The following is a 19,894-nucleotide window of genomic DNA, read 5'->3' as shown; positions in this document are numbered from 1 at the left end:
TTGTGGGCTTGACTGTAGTTTCAAAGTTTAGTACTTTATCAACATGGAAGAGAGAATGACAGCACACATGGTGCTGGAGAAGTAGATGAAAGATACAGCTGGGTCTGTAGACAGAGACAGGAGGGATGATCAGACATTAGCTTTTGAGATCTTGAAGCCCACCCCAGTGACACATTTTCTTTAACAAGGCCACACCTCCTAATCTTTCTAATCCTTTCAAAGAATTCCAGTGCTTGGCAACTAAGTATTCAAAGATATGACCCTATGGGAGCCATTACTATTCAAAGCACCATAAGAAGTAGCACCAGGATAGATGTATAATCTCTTCAAGTCCTGCCCATAATTAGTCTCAGTATCTTCTATGGTAAACAAGAGTATTAACCCATCAATTTGGTTATGTTCACTTCTAGTACCATGATGTCAACACCTAAGAGTCCAAACTGAACTGTAGCAACCAAAGTAGGAGACACTGGTCAATAAAGATCCACCAATGCCACTTAGATGTCAAATCCTCTGCTTTTCTTAGATTGAAGCTGATAGTTTGATAAGTATTCTGTAGTTTTACGACTGAGATGACAGCCAGCATAAAACCCACAAAGGGCTAATCAACAAAATCTAAAATGCAGCCTGCACTTTTCAACATATTTAATACTCCATTAGGAATTATACATCACATATAATCAGGAAATATATATACATATGTGTGTGTGACAAGTGAATTTTTTTCTGAATAATAAAGTATTTAAATTCACTTTTATAGTTTAATTTTAATAATTTCAAGAACCTATGAAGCAGCATACTGTTCTCTAATGCAGCTAAGGTGAACTCTCAGCTACTAGGATTTCTTTTGAAAAATGGCACAGTACAGTAGGGTGTGGTGTTTTATCTGTGACCATAGTTTCCAGGTCTAGCAAGGTAATGACGAACATTTTCTTCCTCTCTATTTTTCATCTTACTTTTCTTTCTCCCTAACTGCCCAATTGAGCTACTAGTTGGAAGATAGCACTGATGGTTTTGAAAATTTTTCTATCCAGACTGTGAGAGCAGCATGTGGCAGTCCTCCTGCTGAAGCAAATGTGTGGAATGTCACTGACTTCAGCAGGTGGCTTTCAGTGTGACAGGCCAGCTGCATACAAAGTGCCCCTCCCAGGAAATCCAACCTTTCAGGGGACTTGTTCAATTGTACAGGTAGCAAGGGCAGAAGCCTGGAGAAGAATCGTGAGCCAGCAAACACGGGCACACTATCTGGTGACTAGCCTCCTGCTGTTTTAATTCTTTGTTGTTGCTTTTAATGACTTTAAACAAATACATATGTGACCTCCATTATTATTTTCATATGGGCAGGAATGTTACAATATGCTTCCAATGGGAAATAAAGCAAACGAATACAATAACAAAACCATGTGAAATGTCCTCACTAGGCAAAGTCCATAAATCATGATTAGTGTTGTATCTGAACAGCCCTCTTGTTGTCCACTACTGGTTAGACATGGCAGTATCATGTTCCAACTAATTTTTCAGAATTCTTTTCAGTTTGCCAGGGTGTGTACCTCCAAAGGCCTTAGACCGACAAATAGAAATTAGCTGCCACTCCCCTGGCAGCCTACCATATATTCTGATTAGTGTTCTGGCTGTTAGCACAGTTAACTCGCTTACTGCAAACAGTCCCAACACACCAGAAGCTCGCCCTTCAGTCCTTTGCATTTATTTCAATGGAAAAGAGGTTGACACAGCCTCATATGCCTCACTGGTTCCTTTGTTGAATATTATCCTTCATTTGCAGCAAACCAAATTCAGCTTGATCTGTTTACTGTCTGCAGCCAGAGACAATGCAGTGGCTTAGAGGGCGGAAAGGAAAAGTTTTATCTTTGTCTATTGTTTTCTCTCTCACTGATACTTTCTCAGGTTAGTCCTCAGACTTGTTTCCTGGAATAATAGCATTTATGTATGGAATAGGTATAAAAATTTGAGAGTGCCCATATTCAGAAACTTAACAGAAACAAAAATGTCATTAGTCCTAGTCAGAAGTGACACAATATCTAACTAGTTACGGAAGTCATCACATTTGCATGAGGATGATTGGGAATGTCTAAGATGAAAGGCTTAAGAGTTACAGAAATTCTGTTCACCCAGGTACAGGGTGACACATACCTTACTCCCTTAGCCCTTGGGAAACACAGACAAACAGATCTCTATGAATTTGAGGTCGGCTTGGTTTATATAGCGAGTTCTAAGAGAACCAGGACTATATAAAGGAGCCCTGTCTCAATAAACAATGACAACAAAAAATCAAAGAAATTTTGTTCCTTTAAAAGAAATCATGGAACAACACTTTACGGCAGAATTATAGGAAGATGCAATGACTGAGCACGAACTGTATGTGTTGGTTTCTGCTCTCTCGTTTTGCCTTCTTCCATCTCACTCTCTCTGAAACTATACGCTTACGGAAGACTGTTTCCGCCCTTACTGCTCACACATGAGGACCTAGCTAACCTACTCACAATCATTCCAAGAGGCAAACCTTAAGAATCTATCTTCCCACTTGATTCTTTCTCCAGAGGGATTAAAAAAAAATTACATCTACAATAACATTCCACAAAAATTCTTCAAAGTTTGAAAGACCTTAGACTAGAAAAACAAAACAATAACCGGGGAAAGGAGTGAGAAAAACAAACAGCTAAAGGCAAAAGAGGAGTTGAAGAAACACCCTAAGGTTATTTACTCTGCTTTTAGGTAGACCTCACAGGAAAACATAAAGTTGATTTTAGTTCTTTGAGTAGCTTAATTTGGAGTCTAACTTCAGTAATTTCGTAGCCTGGTGTCAGCTGTTTAGCATGTTTGTGAGAGTTGACATGCTATGGAGTGGGTAAGTATAATGATTACTGTGTATGCCAATGCTGAGACACCGGGCCAAAGAGAACATCTATTTACTGTCCTGCCTTCCATTTCTGCAAAATGGGTTGAAACTTCCATATGCAGAGAAATATGTGACCAAGATGAACAATAAATATAAATTTTAATGCAATATAAAGCATCCCTACATGTTTATAGTTATCATTACATGGATAACTGATCAGGATGAGTGGGACATGCCAATACATGAAGAGTGCAGATGACCTTTAAAAGGAAGAGATAGAGAGAAGACATCATGGACAGCAAAGCAAAAATTGGACATCGAGAAAGGAGCAAGCCAGACAAAGTTGGAAAGGAGAAAATGGTCAACAAAGGAAAGAGTCACAAGCACGGGGCGTGGATTCCTGGTGTCAGTAGAGGAATATTCAATAAAGCATTCACAAACATAGCTTCCATATGGGAGGTAGGTGGTGGTGAACTAGCTTCCTTAACTCTAAAGCCTTCTTGTCTTTTTCAGTTTTAAGGAGATGTTCAAGTGTGGCAAAACCAAAACACTCAAAGAAAAAGCTTGTGCTGAGGTGATCAAGCAAGAATATGAAAAACTTGGACCAATGAGGTAAAATACGCATGAGTATACACACAGAGACACACCCACACGCCCATACACATACATACTCACATGCCATAAACAAACATGTATATGCACTTCTATACCACACTCATAGACAAACACAAATGAGGACACACATAAACACACATAGAAAGACACATGAATATACACAAGGAGACACAGACACACACACAATTTCACACACACACATATACACACACACATGCCACAAATAGATACACACATGCATTCCCACACCACATATACATAGAAACACACACAGAGTTATTTTAAAGCAAATGATCTAGTGCTTGCTGGAAAAGGAGGTTGTTGACTAAGATCACTCTTTGGTCCCACAATGGCCATGGCCTGTTCAGATTAACTCGACAACAGCTCAGTTTTCTCAAATGTTTGAAAAAGAAATGACGCTGGGTTTTTCTACAGGTACCAAGAAATTGTAACCTTGGTAATCTTCATTGTAATGGCCTTGCTCTGGTTCAGTCGGGACCCTGGCTTTGTCACTGGTTGGTCAGTCCTATTTTCAGAGTGAGTATTCCCATATGAGTCCCTTCTGTTTCACACTCTGTCCCTCGCAATGCTCCCGACAACTTTTAGAAACGGTGTAAGATGTCTGTTTGACTCATTTCTTTAGAAAAAATATTTTTCTGTCTAACCTTCTTGGGTCTGAGGTATCTAAGAAGAGGGTAAGAAGACAGAAGTTGGCCATTATGCAACATATTAAAAACTAGGATATATGGGGGTGTTTCCCTTCAGACAAAGTTAGACATTCAGCTGCCCTAACTAAGATGGTTAGGAGGGTAGTGTGAAACTACATAGGCTGTGCTCCTGAACCTTCTGTTTGTTCTGGGCTAGCCTCTGTTCTCTCACTTCCATTACCTGGAAGACAGAAATCACACTAGAACATGGAACTGTATTTGTATTTCCTAGTAACAGTGGTACATAAATCTTTAGTGTGTCAAACAAATACTACCCAGTGTCTCTTGACCTCACATGCATTGAATTATATTCTGTAATTTTTGTCACTTTTGTGTCTTCAGAAGATTATTTATTGGGTTCATGTTTTAGTTTTTTTCTCTTCATCATATGCATTCTTCAGTAGTTTCTTACAAAATTAACCCTGCCACCATTACATAACGAAAGATGAGCTGAGTAAGGAGGAAAATGAGTTCCAAGGAAGTGCTGGAAGCCAGAGTTAAGGGTACCAGTTGTGTGGTTTGCTCCGGCAGTTGTTACTGAGCCACGTAAAATGAGTGAGTAATTGTAGTACTTAAAAGAAAAAAAAAAAGACTAACCATCCTACATGTCAATAAAATTTGGTTTTGGGATATGTGTTTCCAGTCTATTTTTGATAGATATGTTCTGGTTCTTAAACTCAGAAGGTTTTCATCTTGGCCTTACTGTCTTACTCTATCAAGAATCCACATAGTTTGGAAGCAAGAACCAAAGCTGTTTGAGTCAGATGTATTCTGGCCTCATAGAGGAGGGCAAGAAAACCTTCCCCAGCCTGACCACTTTGTTTTCCCAGGCATGGCCAATATTTAAGGTTCAAGGGATGAACGTGAATTTCTTATGCCCTCCTTGCCTTGAGCCATGCATGAGATGGATGTTTTAAAAGACCAGCTTGAGTCTCTTGATTCCTTTAGGCAAAGAACTTCTCATTTTTAGACTTCCAAAAGAAAACCATCATCTATTTATGTAAAACAAGCTATTGTTTAAAACAACATTAACACCTTATGTCTTTGTAATAGGAATTGGAGCAAAATAAAAACAAAAAAAAATCACTTCTCTTTAAAATCCAACCTCCACTATTATAAATACCACCTTCAATAGTAATGTGCTGAGAACTGGTTGGATCTGACAATAGCAAATAAAAACAAGGAGAAAATCCCAATAGGACATTCTATACATCAGCATCGAGTTTTCCTTCCTTATGGAGGATACTATAATCCAGGAGATGTTTGGTCTGTATTGGGAAAACAGGGTTTGCTATGATTAGGCTCTTGTAATGCCAGCGAGCTTTGTGAGAGATGGCAGCAGGAAAGGGGAAGAGGTTGAAAGAGGACGAACTTGAAGCTGCAAATGTAACAATCTCAAAGCAAATAATATCTGTAGAAGCTCAGTAGTTTATGGTACCGAGATAACCCAATTTATTGTGATTCAAAACTCAAAATAATGATGAGATAATTATAATTTCAACTGCTTTGTGAAAGTGTTTTCTTTAAACATTTTTACCTTTATATATTCTGTAAAATATATGTGTACTGTGTGCAGGTTTTAGACAGTTACGATTTCTAGAACTGATATGATATATTAAGATTTATTGCAGCCACCTAATGCTTTCACTCCATCTGTTTGAACCTGGACTGATTTCAACATGTCTTTTCATATAAAACAAAATCCACTTACATGACACCTGGCCCAGCTTGGCAAAAACTTAGCCAAAAATTGAAACCAAAATAGAACAATAAGGAAAGAATATAGTTACAGGAATTGGTTAGGTTTTTAGAAATAATTATGTCACTGTAGGATTTTAGTCATCAAGAAAAGAAAGTAAGCCCATATTTAGGATAAACTTTAAGAAATGTATCATACTGAGAAACATTATGTACTTCCTTGATAATTAAGTTTTGGTACACATAAATTGTAAGAATATTAATACTTTTGTTGAAAATAAGACATGATAGAAAAATAAGCCTTAGGACGCACATATTTATTCGGGCTACTAGGTTGCAAGTACTTGATGGTGCTGACGTCTAAGTCTGCATTCTAATTATTTGTGTCTGTTTCATTCGGGTGATCTCCTGGTGCCTCTCAGTGCCTCTCAACTGCTGATGTTTCTGGGAACCTGTCTTTTTGCTAGCGTGGTCTAGCAGTCCTCAGCCCCATCTGTTCCTGAGTTACTCTTAATTCGTACAGTGATCATTTGTGAGCATCTCATAAGTCATTCTGATAATTAATCTTCTCACGATTCTAGAGGGAGGAGCGTCAAATGTGTTGATTTCCTTTGAATGTATATCTAGGACCCTCGACAGAAGTGGAAGTTTCATCCTAGAAACCAGATCAATTTTCTTTCACGGTTTATAGAGGAGTTTGAGGAGACACTAGCAACAGCACGTCCCACTAAATTCAATGGAAGGACATTATAAATCAATTACATGGGCCTTTGCCAAACTCCAGCAACTGTTTCAAGCTCAAGTATCTGACACTATAATAAAAAGCAATATTTCAAAGAGGAAATTGGTTAACAAATCTGAAAGTTTACCTGAAAAATTTGCTCTCTTGGCCTAATAACATAGCATCTATCTATGTGGTAATGGCAATATGAGAAATGTGTTGAATTCTTAAGAATGCATTCTGAAATTCTTGGACTCTGTAAGTCACATCACTTTACTGGAAAGCTGTATGTTTCAAAATGGTTGTCTAGAGTAAATTAACTGTATTAACACTTCTAATTAATTATCTTTAGCATAATTAATTGACACCTTAACTCACATAGGCTCTTCACACCATCTTTAATGCACACATTTATTTATATTTTTCAGGTACTCGGGTTTTGTTACAGATTCAACTGTTGCTTTAGTTGCAGGAATCCTTTTCTTTCTAATTCCAGCTAAGAAATTGACAAAAATGACGTCTGCAGGAGAGATTGGTTGAGTATCATTTCAAATGCTGAATTTATAGAAGACCTTTAAAAATCAAAATTCCATTGGCTTCAGTTGGCACATAGAATATTAAAAATGGCCACAACCCTTATCTTAGAATATACCACTTACACCCAAGTTCCCTAGTCAGCCAGAGTTTGCCTCTACCTGCAGAATGACTCACTAGAGTTTGCAGGAAGGAGACATATATTCCAGGTTGTCTACGATGGAGACTGCCTCCCTGGCCAAGATCAGAGTATTAACAAGGAAACAAGAGTTTATGAGTCACTTGTTTATGATGAGACTTCAGTAATAAGTTCTGAGGATCTAGAAAAGGATTAATTTCAGGAGAAAGATTGCTTCCATTTTCACAGAACTCCTTGCAAAAAAGACATCTGGCCCCATGTAGAATGAACCTGTGGTCACAACTGGGAAAGTCACTCAGTAGGCTCACTGACTCTACTTACAACCCATGGACAGAGGCATGTGCACATAGGTAGGAGCATGTATTCTTCAACATGCACTCCTTACACAGGATTCATTCATGCCTGTACTTTACATCAACTTTAATTTTCAGTAGCTATATTCCTAAGTAATATACATAGGTCAGATGGGATATAACAGTTTAGAAACAGAGTCGAATTGGTTTTGTTTGTCTCTTTATTTTCTGCAGTGAAATAGGGAGTTCGGTAGTTGAGTTGGCCCAGCTGACTTCTTAATTTATCTATAAATGGTGAATATTTCAGATTTGGGGACATGATTTAAATAATCATCACATTGCAGAAATAGTTGTTCCATTCTTTGAAAGATTAGAATATATCAATGCATATTATGAAGATATAGCAACCTATAGTAATGGTATTTTTGAGCCCCCTAGAACAATGAATTTCAACTCGTAGGATGTGACTGCTTTTGGGGTTGACTGATCTTTTCACAGGGGACACCTATCAGAAATCCGTCTGATCCATTGTGATCTATAACAGTAACAAAATAAACTGGAGCTATAAAGTAGCAACAAAAATAATTTTATGACTGGGTGTCACCACAATATGGGAACTGTATTAAAGGGTTGCAGCATTAGAAAGGTTGAGAGCCACTGCACTAGAATTTGTAACCACTATACTTAATGCCCAGCAATGGCAAGTGCTGAGAAAGAATCAATTTGCTTCAGCCTCCTCAGTTTTTAACCTTTGAATACCCATGAACCTCTGAATATCCAAGCAACAAACTTGGGAGCAAATTTTCAGCCACCAGTTAAAAGTTTGCTTTGGATCTAAGAAAGAGACACATAAAGGAGGCATAATAGTGTTCTTGTGACCTCACATGTAGAGAGGATACATGGTATATACAAATGTTAAAAAAAAATAATGTCAAATTAACATCAAGTTGATGGATATATACGAGGAAAAAAATCTTTATGTTGAGTGCATCATGAGCACACGCATTCTTGAAAATGACGCTTACACATTCAAATTCGTTTTGAATTTTGAATAATCTTTAAACCAGAATCTTGACTCTCATAATGATTAAAAAGATAAGTCAACTTCAGGAAATAATTGAAATTCTATGCTAATATTATTGGGGAATTAGGGTATTATCATTATTTGATATAAAAAGAAAAGTGCATGTGTTAGGTTCATGCTAGATGCTGACATAAATAGCCCAACAACAGAGCAACAGAAAGGATGGAGTATTATCAGGCTTATGGTTCTGGGGTGCAGTCCACCATTGGGTGATACCAAGGGAGGAACTCCAGTCACATCGCATCCACTGTCAAGAGCAATAATAAGAAAATGCATTCACGATGTTGAAGCTTCTTCTACTCTGATAAAATCCAGGGCTCATCACGTGAATGGTCTGACCCATAGTGGCCTGGGTCTTCCCACATCAAATAACAATCAAGACAGTCCCCCACAGAACACACCCAAGGCCAAACCAATCAAGACAACTCTTCATTGAGTCTCCTTTCTCAGGTGATTCTAAATTTATCAAATTGACCTTGTCCAGGGCACTGTCCTATAGTAAGAGCAGAAAGATATGCCAAGTAACGAACAACATTACTAATGACAGTAGCATAACAACTTACCTAAACGCATTTTAAATATTATCTAAAAGACTTGTTTGTTACTATTAAATTTTTATTCAAGTATTGATTTAATTTTGTGCTTATGAGTTTTTCTCTACATATATGTATATGTACTGTTTGGATCCTTTGTGTCTGTAGAGGCCAGAAGAAGTCATGAGAGCTCCCCAAACTGGATTCATAGACAGTTGTGAGCCTCCAAATAAGGATTAAAAACTGAGCCCAGCTCCTCTAGCCAGTATGCTTAGCTTCTGAGACATCTCTCCAGTCCCAAAGTTATATTAATTATAATCATTATAATATAATATTCTACCTAAGGTCAGAAACTCTAAGTCCAGTCAAATCTCTGCTTTGATAACAGTATCAGCATATTTATTGTAAGCCTCTTGTAAAACAACTATTGAGGTCACTGATAAAATTTCATATTGCCTTACTTTAAATAATATTTAACTGTAAAATTTTTGTTTTGCAGTTGCCTTTGACTACTCTCCCCTGATTACTTGGAAAGAATTCCAGTCATTTATGCCCTGGGATATAGCCATTCTTGTGGGTGGAGGATTTGCTCTGGCAGATGGTTGTCAGGTAATGCTCAGTGTGTAAGATATTTAACAATTAACTAGACTGTGGAAAAGAAGAACATAGGCACATCCAAGCTGTGGGCATGGTCACCTTTATCCTCCCATTTAATAATGCAGAATTCAGTAACCATGCAGGATCCCACACAGATGAATGAGCTCAGAGCTCAAGAACTTTAATAGATGATAAGCAAAAATGTAATGCTATGTGTTCAGGAATGTCAAAAGAAACCATGCAAAGATTACCTTATTTGTAATATATTCTGTTCACTGTCAGGGAGAAATAAGAACCTCATGAGTTAGACATTTGTCCATTTCATTAATCTATCCACCAGCTGACACAAAGCAAGCTTGTATCCCTTCGAATTGTAGATTTCCTAGAAGAAAATTATCTTCTCTAAAAATTCATGGACACATATACATACAAACAACATTTAATGGGATCAGTAGATTGTATGCATATGTGTGTATACACATAGAAAATAGCACATATAAACAATAATATGATAATTAGCTAAGAGACCATGTATTTAGGAGGGGAGATTTGGGAAGTTTGGGGAGAAAAGATTAAAAGTGGTGTACATATATTACTAATACTTTCAAATACTAATTTTTAAAAAGAAAAAAGTTTTTTTCTTTATATCTGATGAAAAACCACTCAGTTATATGGTTTTCATAGATTTTTATTAAATACTCAGGGGTGATTTGTATCCATTCTCCAACTCAGTCACAAACAGAAGAATGGCAAGGAAGGAACAGAACACATTCCCTGGCTTCTTAGAAGTTTTGTATTTATTTATATATTTTAGCAATTCTCAGGACAAAATGCTATCTTTTCTTCTTGATAACGTGTTGGAAGATTATTGTTTGCCTCTAGCTTTACTACCAGCTTCTGTAAAATCTTTGGATTCTGAGCTTTTAGCAATAGATTTTAATAATAGTTTTAAGTCTTAGGAATCAGCTCAATTTAGAGAGCCTTTTGCAAAATTGTTTTAGGCTTAGGTTTGCCTTGCCACATAATCTGCCCAGATAGAAGTAACAATTTCCTTTTTTACTATTTCAGTGGTAGTGAGGTCTGAACTCAGAATAAGTAACTGCCCTCTCTATGACTTGAACGGAGAAGATAGCAGAACGAGAAAGTCTCACATTCCTAAGAATTTGCTCATCTCTCCTCAGAGTACTTCTAGACTAGACTCTAGATAAAGTTGCTTTGAAACCATTGGACAGACAGACTCTAGAGCAGCAAAATCTAAGGGAAAAAAAAAAGATGTGGTTCAGTCTGATGTATATGACTCTCCCGGTAGAAGAGATGGGAAAATCATGAAGGGAAGACTAATTATAAAAAGTCTAATTGGAATCTACATTCTGAAAGAATTTCTAGAAAGAAATTAGTCCCGAGTAACCAAACTAAAGTCAACATCTTTCTGGGAAAAAAAGGGGGAAAAAAGGGTCTGGGGAGTCCTTACATAATTATGACCCTAGAAAATGGTTATACAAAATACTAGGAGACAATTTGAAAAGTATTTAAAGTTATAATTTGTATATTAAATGTCAGGGACTATTTCTACTTGAAGAAAACCGTGAGATAGCAATTATGTGTTATTCATCTCATGCTGTGACCTCTCTCCTAGATGTCCCCAATAGAATTTAACATGATTGATGTCTCATAAACTAATAGACACTGTCCAGTTCTTACAAATGAATAATTTCTTGTGTCACTTTTTCACATTCCACATTTTCTAAGATAACCATGAAAAATTAAATACCCTTTTAATTATTAATAATAATTAATAACAATGGTAAAACCTATCAGTCTTTTTTGGTTCAAGATGTGTTAGCCTCATTTCCTTTTTTATTTCTCATCGTTATTGGTTATTCTCTGTATTTACATTTCAAATGTTATCGCTTTCCCCCCACTTCCACCCCCACTTCCTCCCCTTGCTTCCATGAAGGTGCTCCTTCTCCCAACCACCCTCTCCCACCTCAGCACTTTGGTGTTCTTCTGCACTGAGAAAATGAGCCTTCACTGGACCAAAGGCCTCCCATGGATGCCAGACAAGGCCGTCATCCTCTGCTACATATGCAACTGGAGCCATGGGTCTCTCTATGTGTGGCTTAGTCCCAGGGAGCTCTGGGGTGTTTGGTTGTTTGATATTGTTGTTCTTTCTCTGGGGTTGCAAACCTCTTTAGCCCCTTCATTTCTTTCTCTGGCTTCTCCATTGGGGTCCCTGTGCTCAGTCCAATGGTTTACATGATATTTACTTACATGTTTTTTATATTTCTAACAACTCTGAAGCACCAATGATAAAATTTGAAGTGTTCTTTGCTTTATGCATTCTCTTCATATTTCCCTCGTTTCACTTTGTGTTTCTATATTTTGTTCTTCTGTCTTTGGTAATTATATCTGAGGTTCCCTCAGTCATCTAGTGACTCTTTCGTGCATATCATTTTTATATAAAAAGACCGTAACATGGTGATTTAAAGCTTTTGTGCTTTAACATTGCTACAAAGTAAAGCTTAGGGGAATACCAGGGTGATGAGGTGGGAGGGGGAGCATCTTCATGGAGGCCAGGGGAGGAGGAATGGGGGGGAAGAGAATAGCATTTGAAATGTAAATATATAAAATATCCAATAAAAGGACAAAAAATTCAAAAAGTAAGTTTTAAAAATTAAAATTGTATTATATTTATATTTAAAATACACCAACAGTGAGCAAAAGTAAGCATGCATTAGAAATACAACAAAAAGGTCAAAAAAAATGGTTGTCTAATACCAAGTGGTCAGCTCTGAAACAAATCCACCTAAGCAGCACTAAGTCACTTAGGAGCCTGAGTTTATTGATGCATCCATGTACGTGAGGCTGTGTGTGTGTGCACAATGACAACAAATAAAAGGAGGGCATGGATCTGAGAGGGAATGGAGGGACATGGAAAAGGCTGAGAGAGTACAGAGGGGTCAATAATGGATTATATTTTAAATAAGAATGAAGTAAAACTATAAAAGATAAGAAAAGTAGAATATTTGTTTGAAAACTCTTCAAAGGTCTGCTAAGAAAGAGAAGAAGCTCTGAAAGTGGGGATAGCTCTAAAAATAAAACAGGAATTCTCAGAGGTAAATCCCATGAGATTGCACATGGAGAGAGCTATTAAGAGGTTCGTACTAAAGGAACTCAGGAAGATTGTGTATCTCAGAAACTTGAAGTGGAGAAGGAATTACAGCGGGTGCTAGAAGGGATTACAAACGGTGCATACCTCTAACTTCTCAACCAGACTTAGGAAATTAACCCTCCCTGTTCATATTCCAGGAATCTGTGTTGTGTAGTTTAACCTCAGTTCTCTCAGCAGCTATATCTGATATCCATATCCGTGTATATGAATCCATAAAGCTAATACCAGTACTCATGAGTGGCTCATTGGGGGACGTGCTTCCTCTACGAGTTTGAGAAATAGTGTTCTAAGCCCCAGGAACCATGTAAAAATATCAGAGGGTATGTTGGCCCTCTGTAATTTCAGAGCAAAAGAACTAGCTAGATTAGATATATCAGTGGGGGTTCTGGGTTCAACCGAGAGAATTTGCCTCATGGATATTATGACGAACAATATAGTTAGATTCTTCACATCAGCTTTAGGCTTCTAAAGATACCACATACACACACACACACACACACACACACACACACACACACACACACACATGAGCCCACACAATCACATACTAAAATGGAAATAAATAAAATAATGACATATATATATATATTGAAACAATAAATAATACAATTGATATCTAGCGCTCACATCTGTGATGTTTATATTCACTTTGGAACTGAACTTATTGCTTATAATCAAAGCTTCTCAGTGCATACCCCAGTTCATCATAAACATTATCTTACAAAACATAGACCATCCCTTCTATTTAGTCAGCAAACAGAATAAAATAAAAGTATTAATCAGCGTGCAAGCAACTTTTTGCACTGCATGTAATAGATCAAAGATCAGTATGGGAGCAATCTAAAAAAAGAAGAAGAAAGCCCACCAATAGACACAGGAAATAGATTAATGACAAAATTGCTGAACAGTTTCAATAGTTTCAAAACTAGAATCCCAGAAATTGGAACTAGAAAAATAGTGTGAAGAGAAAGAAAAAATTTTCAGACCTGTAGAGACGACCTGAAATGTGCCTTTTGTCCAACAATCTCAGCAGGCATGAAAGGATGTGCTCCTCCAAATGAATAGAAGGAAGGAAGGAGGGATGGGGGAGGGAGGGAAGGAGGGGGGAAGGAAGGCAAGGAGGGAGGGACAGAGGGAGGAAAGGAGGGAAGGAGGGAGGGAAGGAGGGAAGGAGAGAGGAAAGGAGGGAGGGAGGGAGAGAGGGAGGGAGGGAGGGAGGGAGGAAGGCAAGGAGGGAGTGACAGAGGGAGGGAAGGAGGGAAGGAGAGAGGGAGGGAGGGAAGGAGGGAGGGAGGGAGGGAGGGAAGAAGGCAAGGAGGGAGGGACAGAGGGAGGAAAGGAGGGAAGGAGGGAGGAAAGGAGGGAAGGAGAGAGGGAAGGAGGGAGGGAAGGAGAGAGGGAGGGAGGGAAGGAGAGAGGGAGGGAGGGAGGGAGAGAGGGAGGGAGGGAGGGAGGAAGGCAAGGAGGGAGTGACAGAGGGAGGGAAGGAGGGAAGGAGAGAGGGAGGGAGGGAAGGAGGGAGGGAGGGAGGGAGGGAGGGAAGAAGGCAAGGAGGGAGGGACAGAGGGAGGAAAGGAGGGAAGGAGGGAGGGAAGGAGGGAAGGAGAGAGGGAAGGAGGGAGGGAAGGAGAGAGGGAGGGAGGGAAGGAGAGAGGGAGGGAGGGAAGGAGGGAGGGAGGGAGGGAGGGAAGGAAGGAGAGAGGGAAGAAGGGAGGGAGGGGAGGAGGGAGGGAGGGAGGGAGGGAGGGAGGGAGGGAGGGCTGCCCCCAAGCAGAGTGATGAGACAAGCACAGAGAGCAGAACAACAGTTGGGGATCTCAACGCAAATCCAATCCAGATGGAGCAGGAGGAGGGTCTATTTCAGGGCTGACATCTTGAGCAAAACAAACCCACTTACTTTACGTGTTTGTTTGCTTGTTGGCTAGGTCTCCAGATATTTTGAAGAGTTTGATGAATTAGTGATAGGTACTTACAAAACTAAGCAAACAGAATAATGTTTTCTTAGGAAAACAAAGAGAATAAATATAATCTCATATGGTTAGGCAGTGAGCAATATTTATATAATTATAGCAGTAAATGATAAATATTGATTTAACCAAAAGTGTCCCTGTGTAATTGGGAATTAAGAGGCAGGAAACATGTGTATGGTGGATGGGGTAAGAAAACAGAATCCTCATGTAATATATTTGAAAACTAATAGATAATGTTCAAAGTTGAAAATTTAAGTAGAACATAATTGCAACATTATTTTGATAAATAATTATGTTAATACCTAAATATTTGTACATATATGCTAAATAGCAAATAACATAGCTAATAACAGTTGAAAGTTCTTCCCCGTAGGAATACAGCTTAGGAGTAGCAAAAAGACCTCGGGGCTTTCCTATACTCAAAGCCCTAGAGTGCATCATGACTTATTAAGACACTTACATGTGCTAATTATATAAAATTACAATTTAATTGAGAAACAGGGAGATAATTTAAACTTCTTAAAGGATAATGCTAGCACTGAAATAATTCTGAAAATTTGTTCATATCAAAATTACCCATATGTACCAAAACACAAGAAAATGGAAAACTGTATTTCAGAAACTCAGTAAATACATTGTGTGTCTGTGTGTGTGTGTGTGTGTGTGTGTGTGTGTGTGTGTGTTTGTGTGTGTGTGTGTGTGTGCATGTGCTTAAACAGTATTTCATTGACGTATTGTATTTGAATAATAAGTACTGTAAATTTGTTTTGTAGGTATCAGGACTGTCTGGCTGGATAGGAAGTAAATTATCTCCTTTAGGTTCATTACCAGTTTGGCTAATAATTCTGATATCTTCTTTGATTGTCACATCTTTGACAGAGGTAGCCAGCAACCCAGCTACCATTACCATTTTGTTCCCAATATTATCTCCTTTGGTGAGTATTGCATTTATATTACATACCTCTAGAGTAGCTTTGAGTGTTGTTGTTCTGACTACAAGCTCTGGTCCTGTGCTATGGAGGGCTTTTATGGCCCAAATGTGTCCTTTGTAAGGAACTTAAGTGGTTTCCATCTGTATGAGGTGACCTGTGCTCAAGGAAACTCCTTTCACATTTGGGCACCATGATATTCAGTAAACAACTTAACTTCACTCTGTCTGGGTTTTTGTTTTGTTTTCATTTGCAGATAAATGAAATCATCCTGGATCAATCACAGCTATAAGATGATCCAATATTTTCTCGCACTCTGAAATACCTTTTTTTCTAGAATAGTGTTCATAAGTTTCTGAGGAAGGCTTTCCATAGGAGATGTGTGAGTTGATAAGAAGAAAGTCTTAAGCTTAAATTTCTTAGACCGTACTTTGCTACCCAGGAAATGAATTAGAGTTGCTAAGAGAGGAAGGAGGTCCCCTCTTCTGTGTTCCATAGCAATCAGAAGGATTAGTTTGAGTGAGATGTTTTTCTGATTCACATGGGTTATTTGGGTGAAGAGAGGGCACTTTAAATGGAGAATTGGTTTAAAGACGGAACGGTCTCTCCGAAAACGCATTCTAGCCATTCCCCAGACTTCTTTCCTCGGACGCTTGAGTTGCTGTTTCAAATTAGAAAACAAAATACAGATTGTTTATCAATTGCTCATGGGCAAGAAATCAAAGGGAAAATGTCTCAGCTTTCTCCTTTCTGTTTTGAATGAAATGAAGCAGTTAGGAGATTATAATATGAGTTCCAGATAATAGCAACTCTCATTCAGTAAAGATCACTAAGGATTCTGAATTTGTCACAGCACTGATGGAGCTGGTAGTTCACTGACAATGTTGAGAGGCACAGACACTGGGCCTTCTCCTGGTCTCTTAATTGCCAGCAGCATGTGTGACAATTTCTTTTAGTGTCTCTGTCCTTAGTGACATCATCTGTTATTTTGTTAATTCTCATGTTTGCTTCCTGCCCTGAACATTTTAATTTTCTTTCTTTTATGCCAGGCTGAAGCCATTCACGTGAACCCTCTTCACATCCTGCTGCCTTCCACACTGTGTACCTCATTTGCATTTCTTCTGCCAGTTGCAAATCCCCCCAATGCTATTGTGTTTTCATATGGTCACCTGAAAGTCATTGACATGGTAAGTCAGCATCTAAAAGACCAATGTAACCCAATACACCCCTCCACCTGACAGGCTGAATGTGTGCTACCCTGAAGCTCTAACCACCCACTGAGAACAACAGAGTTTGAAGTCTATTTTGGGAAGTGCGTGCATGACTGGTCATAAGATTATTTTTTAAAAAACTGGACATGCCAATTTGGACATGCCATTAGAGTCTCTAGTCTCAAATAGAGATGTGGAATGCGTACGCACTGTTCTGGGAAAGTGAAAGAGCACAGAACTTCTTAACACAACTTCTTAACCATATGTCAAGTAAGGCAAGTAGAAGAAACAGGGATGATAGAATCCAATGATCAAAACAACACTATAGTTTTCTATTATAAATATCTATAAATCATTTGCATTGTCAATGCACTGCCAGTGCCTAGGGCAAGAGTTTCTGTCTTTTTTATTCCAACACCTGCTTTTGTAGGGTCTCTGTGAGAAACAAAGGCAAATTTAAGTGATAGAATTTTATTTTCAAATACAAAAATAATAGTAGCTGAGAACTAGTTTGAAAATATTCTAGTCTTCACGAACTTCCAAACCAACCCAAAGAAGGATATAATCAAAGTCAACTCCATGCTAGTTACATTCGTGAATTTATAAGGACAGCTCTTGGTCCTTCCTCCCACCTGGTTTGCCAACTCTGCATCCTAGAAAAGTAAAACTTCTGGAAATGTTTCTGTGTAAAAGATACATAACAACTTGTTGGAAACAGAATATATCTAATATGAAATATGACATATACAGACATGTGTATGTGAATAGAATATATTTAATATAAAATAGGACACATATGTACACATGTGTATGTAAATACAAACAAACTTCTGTAATAAATGAGTGGTTTGAGTGGACAGAGAAAAAATATTTGTAGCAATCATGCTAAATATGTCCGCTTTGCTTTGGAAGGCCATGTTTTAATGGAGAGAATTTAGGAGTCTCCAAACCTTCTCTGGGAATGGACAAACAATTACTATTCCAGGCTTTATAGTCACAAATACCATAATCCACTATATACATATACAAATACATATATACAGCCAAAGATAATATATAAGCAATTGAGAAAGTTTGTGGTCTGCATCTAAAAATTGGTATAACAAAAGCGGATTAAGATTGGAAGCTTATTTCTAATATTGGAAATATTAATCATTTGAAAATAGGATCACTAGAAAGAAGAATAGAAATGGCAGTATAAACTTTTAATTGAAGGGTACTTGCATGGGAAACCAATGGTGCTAAATGACCCCACAGAACACAGTATCACATGGCATTCTAAATTCTGACCTTTGAGAAATAAGATTACTGAACATCTAACTTAGCAGACAAGGGTAGACTGACTTGCATATATTCCAAAAAGAAACTTCTCTGATGTTGTCAAAATGATAGAAACTTATTCTCATTTGACAGTAGAGTCATTGATATTAGAGAATATTCCTGGTTTGATGATAATCCCAACAGATACAGGTTACTGAGCGTGCATGTGAATCAGGTTTGGGCTCTGATACTATTCTTTAACCTTTGTAGGATTTCTCCCTGGGAGACTGACATCTATGCTTTTTACTGTTCCAGGTGAAAGCTGGACTTGGAGTAAATATTTTGGGCGTTGCCGTGGTGATGCTGGGCATGTTCACCTGGATTGAACCTATGTTTAAGCTCCACGAGTACCCCTCCTGGGCTCCTGACATCGTTAACAAGACCATGCCATGACACACAAGAGCTACCAGTTTTTGGTGACTTTAGGACTTGCTAAGAGTTGACTGTACGGTGTGGCTGTATATGACTGGCACATGTAAATCATCAATACAGCTATTGCCATTGCAGAACATGCTTCACACATGCCCCACACATGCCCCACACATGCTCCCTATCAGTGTCAAAATACAGAGTCCATAACTTTTGAAGTACAGCCAACGTGCATCCACTCGCCTTCATCCAGAAGTTAAGGCTGAGATTGCATTGGCAGACCAGCTTTTTCTCCAATAGAAGGATGCTTAAGGACCTTCAAAGAAGTCATGCCATTCGCCACATCTCAAACTCGGAGTTCATTGTGACATTTCAAACATCAACTCATTATTTGAAATTTTTCTTATGAAACTAAAAGCAGAAAATAAAGTATAGACGTAAATGGGATACTTGGATAAATCATTTCTACAGTGTTTGTGAATGGGATTGCTAAAACCACCAATTTTTGGTTGTTTGGTGTAATGTATAAAGAAGTACGTTATTTATTTATTGAAAAGTCTAACTGCATTATTATTAAGGTACCAACAGGACATGTTTAAATTACAATAGTTACAAGTTCCAAAATTTATGAATCCATTTGATAGTAAAAAATTTATAATGAGTAATTTCTACTTGTTCAAATAAACAGGCTGGTATTTATTTATGCTTCTGTGAGTCATGTACTGAGTGATGCTCTTTGAACAGCTATGAATAAGTAAGGTATGATTTGCAGTACTTTTACAGTGCAGTCAGAAGAGCTATGCATTAAAGCTATTTTTCATCTGTCAGAACTGAATCACAGTCCTTTGGGGGTGAATCTTTCCTTTAGTCTAACATACGAAAAAATAAATAAATCTTCTGGTTTTACTGACCCTTATTTGACATAAATATTGCAAAGTTTGGATATCATACCAGAAGCATGCTAATTTCTATCCGGTGCTATGTGGGCAAGAAACTGTACCACTTCTGTTGTAGACACCAACTCTTCATGTGGGTTAGCAGACATCCAAGGAAGTAACCACAGCAGAATAAAAATCATAAATCACTTAAAATCTCTTCATATCATTCCTGTCACTTTATTCTAATTAAATTGATTTTTATTTTAA

At 38.0% G+C, this 19,894-nt stretch overlaps 1 protein-coding gene across 1 annotated transcript in view; it reads left to right on the top strand.

Annotated features, from left to right (window-relative positions):
- Nucleotides 1–18,773, top strand: part of SLC13A1 (solute carrier family 13 member 1) — a gene marked incomplete at both ends in the record, with an annotated part of 72,980 nt that extends 54,207 nt beyond the window's left edge. Inside the window, 7 exons of the mRNA XM_080936155.1 lie at nucleotides 3,371–3,469; nucleotides 3,908–4,009; nucleotides 7,027–7,133; nucleotides 9,681–9,790; nucleotides 15,694–15,855; nucleotides 16,899–17,036; nucleotides 18,636–18,773. Of these exons, the coding sequence (XP_080792281.1) occupies nucleotides 3,371–3,469; nucleotides 3,908–4,009; nucleotides 7,027–7,133; nucleotides 9,681–9,790; nucleotides 15,694–15,855; nucleotides 16,899–17,036; nucleotides 18,636–18,773 (856 nt within the window). The remainder of the gene's footprint in view (nucleotides 1–3,370; nucleotides 3,470–3,907; nucleotides 4,010–7,026; nucleotides 7,134–9,680; nucleotides 9,791–15,693; nucleotides 15,856–16,898; nucleotides 17,037–18,635) is intronic.
- Between the last annotated feature and the right edge of the window lie 1,121 nt (nucleotides 18,774–19,894).

This window comes from Micromys minutus, assembly GCF_963924665.1.
Source record: "Micromys minutus genome assembly, chromosome: 23".
In the NCBI taxonomy this organism is placed as follows: Eukaryota; Metazoa; Chordata; class Mammalia; order Rodentia; family Muridae; genus Micromys; species Micromys minutus.
Note: the sequence above shows the minus strand (reverse complement) of the source record. Positions and strands in the feature narration are given on the sequence as shown.